General features: G+C 48.5%; 1 protein-coding gene across 2 annotated transcripts in view; it reads left to right on the top strand.

Moving 5' to 3' along the window:
• Positions 1 to 3476: 3476 nt before the first annotated feature.
• The window catches only part of PAX5 (paired box 5), a 262740-nt gene continuing 253071 nt past the window's right edge, over positions 3477 to 13145 (top strand). The window contains exons 1-2 of one of the 2 annotated variants that reach the window (XM_038769884.1): positions 3477 to 3517; positions 11823 to 11993. In XM_038769884.1, the coding sequence (XP_038625812.1) occupies positions 3477 to 3517; positions 11823 to 11993 (212 nt within the window). Of the gene's footprint in view, positions 3520 to 11822; positions 11994 to 13145 lie in introns of both variants that reach the window. The other variant, XM_038769883.1, reaches the window with a different exon arrangement.

Here is a 13145-nt window from a genome sequence, read left to right as displayed (position 1 = left end):
GGCTCTGTTTTCTAGACGTGAGCTCTTCCTGAAAGGAAAATTGTAGTAAGGATGTCCATGATCCTAATTTGAGGGAAAAGGTCTACGAAGAAATTCTGTTTGGTCTTGAAATCTACGGGAAACAGTTCGTCTTTACTTCGGGATGTTAAATAATAAACCGACGAAGTAAACCTTCCTTGATTTTAGTTCCGGAATATTTCTTTTACCATTAAAACTGTCCATTTTATACTCTTCATAATCTTCATATAAAGTGAATTCCCCTGTGCATTGCAGGTGCAATAAACAACTCGTAATGTGCTATTAATCTCAATCTACTCATTGGAAATACACTTGGAGGAGCATTCAGAGTGAAAGCGTTAAGGCGTTTGTATCTTTAGTAGATAATTTGCTCCTTTTATATACCGTATATGCATAAAAACACACGCACGTAATCGCTCACAGAACACATAAAATATCTAATTGACGATGCACGAAGTTATCAAACTAGAAAAAAAGAGAAGACAGTTACTGAAGTCTGTCAAGCAGAGGAAAATATATCTGGTAATAACTATAGATTTCATGAAGGTTGAATAATAACCTGCAGAAAAATGGACTGTGTCCAATCTCTTTTGTGAGGTATGTCATTTGCTTCAGAGCAGAGCCCGGGAAAGGCAGCGGGCGAGTTTCCCCTGTATCTAATGATCATTATCACATACTCTCATTCCGCGGTTCGCTATAGAAAAGGGGAGCACCGTTCTGTGACTTTTATAAAAGTGCCTATTTTTAAACAATCGCCACAGCTTTGCCACCATCTCATTAACTTCCAGCTCAAACGATGAGGGCGGCGGGGCAGGAGAGTGACTTTTACGTGAAGAGGGCGAGAAAGAAAAAAGTGGAAGAGAAAATCCTCTGAGCATCGGCAGGTGTTAACTGGTTTTGTGGCTCTGATGGACCTTTAATGAACCTTTAATGAGCGCTCTGAATTGAGGAATTTGGAAAGGACTACCGGGAGGAGCTCGACTTTGAAGGTCTCGTCGAATTTAGGAAGGAAGAAAGCACCCGACTCCACCCCGCAATTCCCCCTCTCCCCTCGCGCCCTCCCCCCCGCAACCTCTCTGCGCCTTGCGGTCGGCCAACGTGGCGGGCCGGGTGCTTTCCCGGGGGGGGGGGGAAACCGTGCTGGAGGAGACGGAGAGGGCCGGTTGCCGTTTACCTTCCATCTCTTCACGATGGGATCCGAGCCCGACCGTGCTTGCTCTCTCCCTCCAGCGCGACTCTTTCCACCTGCAGCTCTGAGCCCCGAGCAGGGGAGGGAGGAGAAAGGTTGGGGGGGCGGCTGAGATCCGGAGCTGCTAGAGTCGCTCGGCCTCTCCGTCTGCTCCCCTTCCTCCTCCTCCTCCTCCTCCTCCTTTCCCTCCCGCCCCCGATTTCTTTTTTCCTTCTCCCCTCGGGGCTTCAACTTCTCCCTCTTACTACGCCCCGCTCGTTTGTCAATGAACGGGGCGCCGCTCCCCGAGCCCCGCCCACCGCCCCCTCTCGTTGCTCGGGCATTGGCTGATCAGGCGGAGCCCGCCAGCCCACTAGCCAATGAGGAGGGGCCGTCGGCCGGAGGGGCCTCGGGCCGCGCCGATTGGCCGCGGCGGCCCTGATTGACGGGGCGTTCGCCCCCGCCCCGCCGCCGGGCTGCTCCCCTCCACCCCCGGAGGCTGAGCCCCCGGCAGCGCTGTCCACATGCAGCGGGTCCTGAAAGCCGGTCCCGGCCAGCGCGTTTCTGCAGTCCGGGGGCGGAGCCGCCGGAGTGCCGACGACCAGCGCGCTCAGCGCCACCACCGGCCCCGGCCCCGGCAGCGGAAACGCTGAGCACCCCCCCCGCCCCCCCACCCAGACCGACCCCGGCCCGCAACAGCTGCCGGTGGGGAGAGCCAAGCTCGAGCCGGCAGTCGGGGGCGTGCGGCGACCGGCCGGCCCCGGAGCCCAGGAGAAGGCGAAGAAGAGGACGAGGGAGGGGAAGGAGGAGGAAGAAGAGGAGCGGGACGAAGTGGAGGAAGGAAAAGAGAAGGAAGGGGGCAACGGCGGCTTCGGCGGCGGGAGAGGAGATGGGAACGCTGAGGTTCGGGCTGGAGGAGTCTTAGAAACTTTCAAGCCAGCGAGCGGCGGCGGCGGCAGCCGCGGAAGCAGCAGCAGCGGCGGCGGCGGCGGCGGCGGCGGAGTCTCTGGCCCGTGTCTCCTGCTCGACGTGTGTGTGTGTGTGTGTGTGTGTGTGTGCGCGCGCGCGTGTCCGTGAGCGGGCGCGCGCGCGCGCGCGCGTGTGTACCTGCCCGTGCCCGGCAGCAATTGAACGAACCCCCTTTCTCCCCACCCCCCGATCAGGTCTCCTCTCTAGTCTCTTCTCTGGTGGGATGAGAGGAACCGGCAACTCTTCTTGGACCGTTTCCAGCCCGCTTCCGGGGTTCCCTGGGACTCTCGTCAAGTGCCAAGGGGCGACCCTGGACTAAGTTCGTCTTGCCTCCTCCTCCTCCTCCTCCTCAGAGAGAGAGAGAAAGCGAGAGACTGCTCCGTGGACTGCCTTGACATGAGCCTCTCGGCGCGAGTCCGAGGGTCAAAAGACTAGAGCGGCGGTTCCCACCGATTCTGATCTGCCTCCAGGGCTGATGCCTTCCAACAGCCCGCATTCACCGTTAGGACCGACCCCTAGGAAGAGTTCTGTGCCGCTTTGTTGATTTTTGTTTCCTCCCTTAATGTCCGAGCCTGTCCTTTTGGAAACCTTTACAATACTGTCACCCCAAAGGCACGATCCGTCCTTCACCCCGCCAGCACTAACATCTTCCTCCTCCCACTTTCGTCCGGCCGCCCTGCCCCCCCCCCCCCACCCCCGGCACCCGGGAGTACAGGAGTCGGAAACAAATTAATCCCCCAACAAAAGACGAGTTCCGGGCCATTATCCGGTGCATTTACGGTCTCGGGCGCCAACGGGTCCCTTCGACCAACACGCCTTTTGAAAGTCCCACTCCAACCAGAGCCTCCAAACATCTGGATTGCCGCAGGTGACACCGGCCTCTGGGACGACTGCAATTGAGGGAATTGGCGGGTCAGGTGCCCGGGACGCCTCGCGGTGTGACCTGTCTGTCCGTGGCCATCTGATCCTGTCCGCTGGAAGAATACCCGACTCGGCCGTCTCTGCCTACCCGTTTACATCGGAAAAAACAATCTCGCAGTGCCTCCTCGGGAGTTTGGAGACAGACAGACAGACAATCTTAAGCCAAGAGCCACCCTCTCCGTAGCTCTCTAGCACGCTGAACCCCCTCCACTTTCTCCTTTGACCTTAAGGAATAACCAGATTTGGCAACCTCCCCGGGATTTCCGCTTTGGCTTTTCCTCCTTCCGATCATCGTGGCTGGCCGGAGAGAGATTTTTTTTCGCTTTTGCAGCCAAAACGTGGCCGCGAGGAGTTAATATCGGATCTGAAAAGCTTCCGACGCGAGCTGGGGATCGCTTCGATGGAAATACACTGTAAGCACGACCCGTTTGCAGCAATGCATAGTAAGTAGGCTGCTAGTTCACTTCTATGACCCGTAGGACCGATCCGCCACCTTCCCGTCCGTTCGCAGAGCATCTCGAGTATTTATTAAATGGGGAGGGTGGAGCGGAGACGCCTCGGGGCAACAGTAGTGAGGCACAGGGCGGTACTTGACCTGCGCTTTGCAGTAAACATGCATGGACATGGGGTGGAAAACAGAGCAGCAGTAAAATGCAGCAGCAGCAGCAGCAGCAGAGCAGCAACAGAGCAGCAGCAGCAGCAGCAGCAGCAGAAGGATTACCAACAGCAACAACGGCGGCGGCAGCAGGCAGCAGCTGTTTCCTTCTTTCCCCCTTAAATCTATGGGGCCGACTTGCAAACATTCTCCACCAATTACAGGGCGGGTATGGGCATAGCTACCTAAAATAAACAACCTCTCCGCTTTAAAAGCGTTTTTAAAGCCCGCCACTGCCCTTAACCGTTTGCAATCGAAAGAAAGTCAATGGCATCTGCCAGTTTGATCGGGAATGCATTTCTAGGCATTGATTGGTGTAAGCAAGAGAGTGAAATACCGGACACAGACTCATCGGAATTCTCTGGTATTTTTTATAGGAAACCGAGCAGGAGTCGAAGGTGATTTTATTCGTTGACGATCTTAGTGTCAGAGGGAGCTTTCGGGCAGTATGTTCAAACGGGAGCCCTCAAGAGTGGTAGCCAACCGAAATTTCAGCTAGCTCCATCTTCCCGGGCTTTCCCCTAAATTTTCTGGCAGGGCTGAAGGGTGGCAGTGGCCAAGTACACGATTATGACAAACGAGTCTCGTCGCTGCTCGGTTCCCCGGGCACAGATCGATTTTCTAGCTGGATGTGCGCTGTTGGAAAGTGCCCCGATAAAGGGCGCTCCCAACTAGTTTTAGCATCCTCCATGGCCCGAGAGGGACGCTTTGGGGAAACGGAACGAAATCATCTAAACGTAGTTATTACTGAACACTCTGTCTTTAACACGCCTTTTAGAGGTTATTCAGACTAGATTCAACTCTTGCTCTTTGGTCTCTTAAGTTTTAAATATTCATTGAATCTAAAAAGCGCCCCTTCCACACTTTGAAAGATAAAGCGATTGCATTTCTTCAGTCGAAGATTAAGTATTAATTTGGCCACGTCCTGCCAAGTAGCGCTTGGGATTCTGGCTGTAAATTAACAGATTGTGTGTAATGCGTTTGCTGAGATTTGTTGTGGTTGAGAGATCTGGGGAAGATTTATCCATTAACACAGTGTTATGTGAAATGACATCTCCTCTCATGGTGAGTTAAACGCCGGATTAGATCCAGAGATTTCAAGGAAATATAAACTAGAACTAATCACATTTCCTTTCTGGACGTCGAAGCCCTTTTGAGCGACGATACCGGCGTTTCCTGTAAAATTCAACCCAGAAAAAAAGAAGGCAAGGGGTTTGATCTAACCTTTCCCCCCTTCCTACCTCCACATCTATCATCTGGAATGCAGCATCAAATAATTTTAGAGGCGAACCCAGAGCATGGAGTGGCTGTCCATGAACACATAAAAGGACAGGCGAGAAACGGGTTGAGGAGGAAGGTCTCTTAGGCAAGACCACATTTCGGCAGGGTCTTTCCCATTCATTTTAGGAAAACAACAAGCACCAAGTCAGACAATAGCTTCCTCTTTTTCTTTCCTTCGAAAAAGGGAGGTCTGACACAGAGGAAAGTCATTTTCAATTATAAAGGTAACTGTTTTGAATTAGGTGTGAAAAAATACTTTCGCTGAAGAGACTATATAAAAATCTCTCAGTGCAAAAAAAATCTCTCGCCGGAGTCGCCTTTGGATGAATTGGAAGAGGGAGAATTTTCGGGGATTAAATAAGCAACGTAAATCATGATAAAAATGGTCTATCGCGTGAATTTAAGGGAACGAAAGGGGAAAGTCAACGTTTTATAAAAACTAAAAACTAGTATAGTCAAAGTAGTAGTGGAAAGCATCGCTCTGTCTCAGTAAAACAGAAGCCACAGGACAAGTTCGTGCTTTCATTTCTCAACCCAGTGGGATTCTCTGGGTTTTGCCGAGTAAAGTGAATTCAAATGATTTTCTCTTTCCCGTGGTCAAGTTAGTCAAAGTTCTCCCGCTTATGATGATCTATGAAGTCTTTGCTTCAAGTTTACTTTCTCGATACTGTGCTACTGGGGCTCAGGGTAGATGAACGTGGTTTTTGACTCCTGCGAGGGAGAATCCTTGTCAGTCAGCGAATAGGATAGAGTTGGAATCGCCCGCAGAAATACTCCAAAGAAAAAGTGGTGATTCTTTAAATAGAATAGCAACTCATGAGGAATCTCGAGCAATCTAATTTATCTTCAAAGAAGGGTTGTTTTAAACTCTTGACGGAGAGTTTGACTCTTCCCATTCTTTGCTTTTTGAGGTGGGGGTAACAAGAGACTTTGGTAACTTCATTATTGGTATAGTGGGAAAAGCTTTATCTCTTTTCCCCCCGCGGCCCCCCCCCCCTTATATTGTGTTGTCACTTTGTCATCAGAAAAATAAGATATTTACAGGTGGGAACAAACATTCCAGTGTGTGACTGTAATCTCTCTCTTCCTCTTTCATTCTGTCTACCAACCTCTCAATCATCTCTTTCTCGTTGGGTTTATTTGGTGATGCTAGCAATGTGCACCTGTACCTGGGGATGTGACCCAGAGGCAAGATGGACTTTTATTTGCACGTTTGTTAGTTAAAAAAATTAATGACATACTTTATGTGAACCCAGAATGCGATCAAGGCACCTTTTCCCTGGAGAGGATAGTATCTGAAGGGGCCCAGATTACTCAAACAAGAGCTTTAATTCACGTCTGCTAGTTTATTCTTCAGTTTCAAGGTTAAGAGCCAGTGGTCTCTCTCGACCACCTCAAGAAATTTTGTCAGGACTTGCCACCTTATTCAGCTTCTCAGTACTGCATTTGGCTGTGCCCGCGGGGAGTTTACAGCCCCAGAATTCTCAGAACCTCTTAGATTGGGAGGGTTTGGACCTAGCTAAAGACAGGTCCCGAATAACTTTTTCAAACTTAGATCCCGGGCCGCAGGAAATCTATTTCCCGCTGGTGTCTCCTCCTCCCACCCCTGTCCCTCCTCCTAAAGAGATGGCCTCGTCAATAACAAGAAACATTTCTCCTTTCTTTCTTATTCTATCTGTTTGATTGGTTGGGACCTAGGGTTGGTAGGGCTCAGGGTAAAGTCATAGCGATTATAAATGTGCGTGTGGGTATACAGTGCGTGTGTACACACACACACACACACACACACACACACACACACACACACGAATAAAGAGCGAGAGACAGACAGAAATGCTTAAAGTAAGACTGTGCTGAGTCAACTGGAATTTATAGCCCGGCATCCCTAGCCATTCGAGCAAAGAAGCCAGGAAGAAGTCAGTCAAATCTGAATTCGTGCGTTACTAGCCGGTACTAAGATCTGGAGCCCCCATTTTTTTTTTTTCGGTATGGATTTCCTTGGCCAGGTATATAGGGAGACTGTCCTGAGCACACCCGGCTAGAGAAGTCAACGTCTAGCTCCCACTGAATGGGAACTCTTCCCACTTCCTTGGCTTTAATCGATTGCAATGTATCAAGTGAATACCCCATAAAACCTGGCTGCGCACTATTCGCTTTACAAACAAAGAAAAAAACAAACAAAACCCCTCCAAGATCCCTGCTTGGAAGTCGCTTAAAATGCAAAGTAATCACACAGACGACGGAGGTTCTCCGTCTCCTCACCAAATCTCCCCTGAATCCCTTCGAGGCTGATTGAATTCAGTCCTCTGACAAACCTATATAAGGCAGTACCGCTGAATTGTTCTTCAGCGCTTTGAACAGTGCTTGGCACATAGTAAGCGCTTAGCAAACACCGTAATTATTATTTTAATTGTTATTATTTCCTCGGAGCAGCTCTCTCGAGGCGGCCTCCCCCCGTCCCGTCCCATCCCATCCCGAGATAGCTGGGTACTTTCAATGTACCGATATGATTCCTCTGGCAATTCAGTTCATCAACCTGTATTCCCCCTGCTTAGCCAAGCCATACATCAAATGTTCCGTGAGTGCGTGTGTGGGTTTGACTGGTTTCTCCTTATCCAAGTCCATGGCCGAAGTTTCTGGTCAGAATAATAATAGTGATGATGGTACTTGTCAAGCGCTTTCTATGCGCCAAGCACTGTTCTAGGCTCTGGGGGAGATGCAAGGGAATCAGGTTGTCCCACGTGGGGCTCCCAATCTTAATCCCCATTTTACAGATGAGGGAACTGAGGCACAGGGAAATTAAGCGGCTTGACCGAGGTAACAACAGAAGACAGCAGCTCCCTAGCCCTAGGCTTCCGTGAACTCGCCACAAACTTATCTTTGGCTAGTTTGTTCCGCACGCCGCTCAGAAAAAGGGTTTGCAGAGGCTTTGGAGAGAGCTGAGGCCTCTTGGGCTGGCTTGACCTCCCCCTCGACCCGGAAGGCATTGCTGAGGAGGGAGTGGGGCAGGGAGAGGAGAGCAAGAGTATGAAGAGGAGAGCAGGACAGGAGGCAAGAGGATGGAGAGAATAATCATGATGATGGTATTTGTTAAGCGCTTACTATGTGCAAAGCACTGTTCTAAGCGCTGGGGGGATACAAGGTGATCAGGTTGTCCCACGTGGGGCTCACAGTCTTCACCCCCATTTTATAGATGAGGGAACTGAGGATCAGAGAAGTTAAGTGACTTGCCCGAAGTCACACAGCAGACGCGGTGGTATTTACTCAGCGCTTACTATGTGTTCTAAGCACTGGGGTAGGTACCAGGTAATCAGGTTGGACACAGTCCCTGTCCCTCATAGGGCTCACAGTCTCCATCCCCATTTTACAGATGAGGAAACTGAGGCACAGAGAAGTTAAGTGACTTTCCCAACGCCAGAGAACAGGACGGGGAGCCTGGAGTGGGATCTCTCGGTCAGGTCCTCCAGGCCTGAAGCAGAACGAAGGCTGGTGGTTGGGGGGGGGGGGGGGGGAGGCGGGGAGGAGGAGATCCGTTTTCATTCAAAACAAGTGAGCTCGGGTTTACAAAACACCCGGTACTTCTAGTCAACGCCCCGTGGCCCGGGGAGCTGAAACCACTCTCTCCGCGCCCCAGGCTCCAGGCCGGGCCGTTGCCTTTCCTCTGGATAAATCAGTCAGTGAGCCGGGCTTACAGACGGACTTACAGACATTGCTCTTCGCAGACCGGGCGTTGCTCCGGGGCAATAATAATAATTGTGGTATTTGTTAAGCGCTTACCATGTGCCAGGCACTGTACTGAGCGCTGGGGTAAACAAGCAACTTGGGTTGGACACATTCCCCGTCCCACGTGGGGCTCACAGGCTCAATCCCCATTTTGCAGATGAGGTCACTGAGGCTCAGGGAAATGAAGTGACTTGCCTAAGGTCACACAGCAGACAAGTGGCAGAGCCGGGATTAGAACCGACGACCTTATTTCTCCCAGGCCCGGGCTCTAGCCATTAAGCCGTGGGGGCGGGGGGGGGTGAGGGGTCCAAGACCCCCCAACCTGGTTCACAGACTTCAGGAAGCCGAAGGAGCCAACTTGTTGTTGCTGTTGTATGTTGCCAACTTGTACTTCCCAAGCGCTTAGTACAGTGCTCTGCACACAGTAAGCGCTCAATAAATACGATTGATGATGATGATGATGAAGGAGCCCCCCGTGGCCGGTCACTGCGGATTTGAATGCTTTCCAGTCTCCAGAGGGGTCCCCCTTTCCCCGCCCCCCCCCCCCCCAAAAGCCGGAGGAGGCGAGTCCCTTCTCTCCCGAAACCTTGGGCCAAGAGGTTTTCCCGTTCAACCTTCCGAACCAGGATAATTGAGGTCCTGGGGAGACTCGGCTCTCTATAATTCCAGGCCAAAGAAGGTACTCTCTTCTCTTCCCCGCCCCCTCCCCCCAAAGCCCCCGTGAGACGCCACAGTTCCAGCCAGGAAAAGTCAGCTCTGGGCCTTTGATGGGGCGCACACATTTGCTCAATCGAAACTAACCAGCGGCAGAGATGTTCCGAGAAAGATCCATGTTCCCAATAGAGGGGCAGTTAAGCGAAAGGTACAGAGGCAAGATCAAGGCTGCTTCTGTCCCTGGCCCTCTGCCTTTCGATCTTCGTCCTTTCTCCTTTACAAATCTTCCCCCGAAAAGTAAGCCCAAAGCGTTCTGACCTTTGCAACTTTCCTTAGATGACCAGAAAAGCTGGTTTCACGTTGCCCTCAATCCAATTCTCAAGGGAATGTTCTTAGTAGCGGAGTCTTTCTCAGCATGGCTTAGTGGAAAGAGCACAGGCTTGGGAGTCGGAGGACGTGAGTTCTGCCACTTGTCTGCTGTGTGACCTTGGGCAAGCCGCTTAACTTCTCTGTGCCTCTTTACCTCATCTGTAAAATGGGAATTAAGCCTGGGATCCCCAAGTGGGACAACCTGATTCCTTTGTATCTACCCCAGCGCTTAGAACAGTGCTTGGCACATAGTAAGCACTTAACAAATACCATAAATTATTATTATTATTATTATTATTATTATTATTATTATTATTAAATGTTCGGGCTGGATGCATGGCCCTAAAGTTACGAGGAAGTTCAGGCTTTCACTGCCACCGAGCCAGGTACTTAAGGCATCAATAGGGAATGTAATTCCAAATGAATGGCCGACTCAGAATCATTCTTTTTCAAATTCCTCTGAGTGATTTTCTTTAGAGGAGAACATTCCGAAGTATAACCATGATGGCCAGCTAGTTTGAAAGAGCAACAATTCCCTACGGTTCAGAACCTTTTCTCGTTTTTTAAACGGCTTCATTTTCTGGGCAAACCACTATTTGCTGGACGTTGCAGATTTCACCCAATTCATCTGAAATGTTTCTTTCGAGGATTTACTCTCAGCTCTTCTGTTACTTTCTACGGGGTTTGTTCTGCATTTTGTTTTGCTTTACCATCGATGTCCTCGAACAAAACTATCTAAACTAGAATGACCACGAGGGCTAGAAGAGTATTTTTGTTCAAGCTGAGCTGTGGAATTGCTTTCTAGTTTTAAAATATGCTTACGGCAATTTTTTTTTTTTGGGGGGGGGAGGGTGGGCGGGATTCCTTGGCTTGGCAGAGTTTTCCAACAAAAAGATGCATTTCCAAAATGAAAATGTGGCAGCCTTGAAAAAAGGATCAGGCTGAGATTCCTCGGGAGGCGTTTTCTGTGTGCTTTTCTGGGAGAAATAGCATGAGTTGAAAGCTTCCCAAGCCACGTTTAGGTTGAAAAGATTCAACTGGAAACACTTCATATCAGTCACCGAATGGCTACTGCCTTTTCACTTGGAAGAAGCTTAGGAATCAAAATATTTTAGAGTTGTTCATGATGTGCTCTGAAAGTTTGGAAGATGTCTAGCAGGTTGGACAGCAGTTGATTAATGATGAAATGGTTTTATATTACTGTGGATTTTTTTTTATCTCCTTTGACTCTTCAAACAGCCCATCAGTCTGTAAATGAAGAAATTTAAATAGTCTGTAAATGAAGAAATTTCCTTATTACTCCTGTAGCAGTGCTAGCAACGGCTCCAATTTGGTGTCAATTTCACCCCTCTGTAATGTATGTTGTTTGGATAATTAACAGCTTTAAGGTTAATAATATTTTCCCAGTTGCTATATAAGATTTCTGTATGTTCATTGGTGCTATGTAGTTAGTTGCTCTTCATCTAACTCGGTCCCGGTTTCAAACCAAATATATGTTTCACCTTGCTAAAGGTGAACAGCACAAATCTGCTAGGAAAGAATAATATACTGGACCTATATGGCATTTCATTTCATTTGTGGGAGCACAATATCCTTCTGCAAAGGCCACTGTAAATTACAAGGGCTAAAAACATTCGCCCAAATTTTTATTCTTCCCCCCACCCTCCCCGGCCCCCTTTACTAACTTAAGCATTATTTCCAGGTATTCGAAAAAATGCAGCAAAACTAATTTATAGTAAATGACGATGGAATAAAATTGAATGGTATAAAGAAAATCCCTTCCTCTTCTTCCAAAGGCTCCCTGTATGTCCAGACTCAGAGCCTGTAGAGAATCCTCTAAGAAGACTTTTAAACTAAGAAAATATTGGAATTTCTTGTTAGTGGGAAGAACCATGTAGACAAAAACATTGAAAATCTTGTTTAAAAAAGTGTAGATGACATCTCAGCGGTGGGATTGCTGGGGGTGGGAGGGTGACATAGGACCGTGGTTTGTAAATATCAGTCATATGACCAAACCATTTCTTTTCCTGCTTCTTTTTTTTATTTTTTTCTTTTCCAATGTGTTCCAGGACATGGAGGAGTGAATCAGTTAGGGGGTGTTTTTGTCAACGGCCGCCCGCTCCCTGATGTTGTCCGCCAGAGAATTGTGGAACTTGCCCATCAAGGTGTGAGACCGTGTGACATCTCCCGACAACTGAGGGTCAGCCATGGCTGTGTCAGCAAAATTCTCGGCAGGTAAAGGGAGACCCGGATTCACTTCATTTTCATAGTATTGACAGAAAGCAATACTTCCCGAGAAAAGGATGACAAATATATACTAGGAAATGAAAACGTTCTAAGAATTGCCAGCGCCTTTTGCCCGAGTAGGCGAGGGACCTTACAAACCACACATGAGTGTATTGTGAGTCAGACATGGGGAGAAGTGAAAAAATGCTTGTTTTCCAAATGTCTGGCACATAATTCTGAAGAACCCACAAGTAGTAAGCCCTTGTGAATTTCCTCCACCTGATCAGTGATGAACCAGGAGACACATCTATGTGTCATCCACTGCCACGTGGAAATTCCAAAAGTTGAGTCATTCGGTGAAAGTTACTCTGATTTTCGAAAGGACATTCCATTTTTAACAGTCAAATCTACAAAGGCTGTTTTCACCAACTTACTCATGATCCTCTTTTACATTTGTCATTCTTTTGGGAAGTAAATGCTTCGTTGGTCCAAAATGTAACACTGGATTTGTTAACCAGTCACTCTTGTGACTTGTTTGCTATTTGAAAATAGTTTTCAGCATCTGGAGTTGCTGAAAACAGTGTAAAAAGGACAGATATTATCATTATTGATTTTGATTCTCCAGATTATTTAGATTCAGAAAAATGGGGTTTTGACTTTCAAACTTAGTTGGCTCTTTGCCTAGTTTTTAGATATGAAAAGCATACGTTCTAATGACTTTACATGGCATCAGGCATGCTGATAATTCACATTTTTCAGTTTTTTCTCTCCGTTTTCCACTTATGATGGAAAACTAGCCCTTTAGATGATATTTGAGAATTGATGTTCCTGATGGTGCTTTCAGTTGGGGGGTGGGGTGCGGGGGAGTGCTGTGAGTCTGTGGTACTTTGACCACTTTTAGTTTCCAGACATTTCTTGGTTATAAAGATTCTCCCCAGTTAAAGGGGCATTGGTTTCTAATAGTTCTAGAGAAAATATCCATTTCCAAATGGAACGTTGCCAGTGACAATGTGTCTCTTTGGAAAGCCCACTCTAATAACAGTGTTTCTGTATCTTTAATAGTCCTTTTTACTCTGTTAACCGATCTGAAAGTCCAGACACAAAACCTAGGTCATATCTGCAGAAGTCAAACCCAATGGCCAATTGAAGAAGTTCCTTAGG

Source organism: Tachyglossus aculeatus, chromosome X4 (assembly GCF_015852505.1).
Source record: "Tachyglossus aculeatus isolate mTacAcu1 chromosome X4, mTacAcu1.pri, whole genome shotgun sequence".
NCBI classification, from domain to species: Eukaryota; Metazoa; Chordata; class Mammalia; order Monotremata; family Tachyglossidae; genus Tachyglossus; species Tachyglossus aculeatus.
The sequence above is the reverse complement of the archived record's forward strand: the minus strand, read 5'-3'. Positions and strand labels throughout refer to the sequence as shown.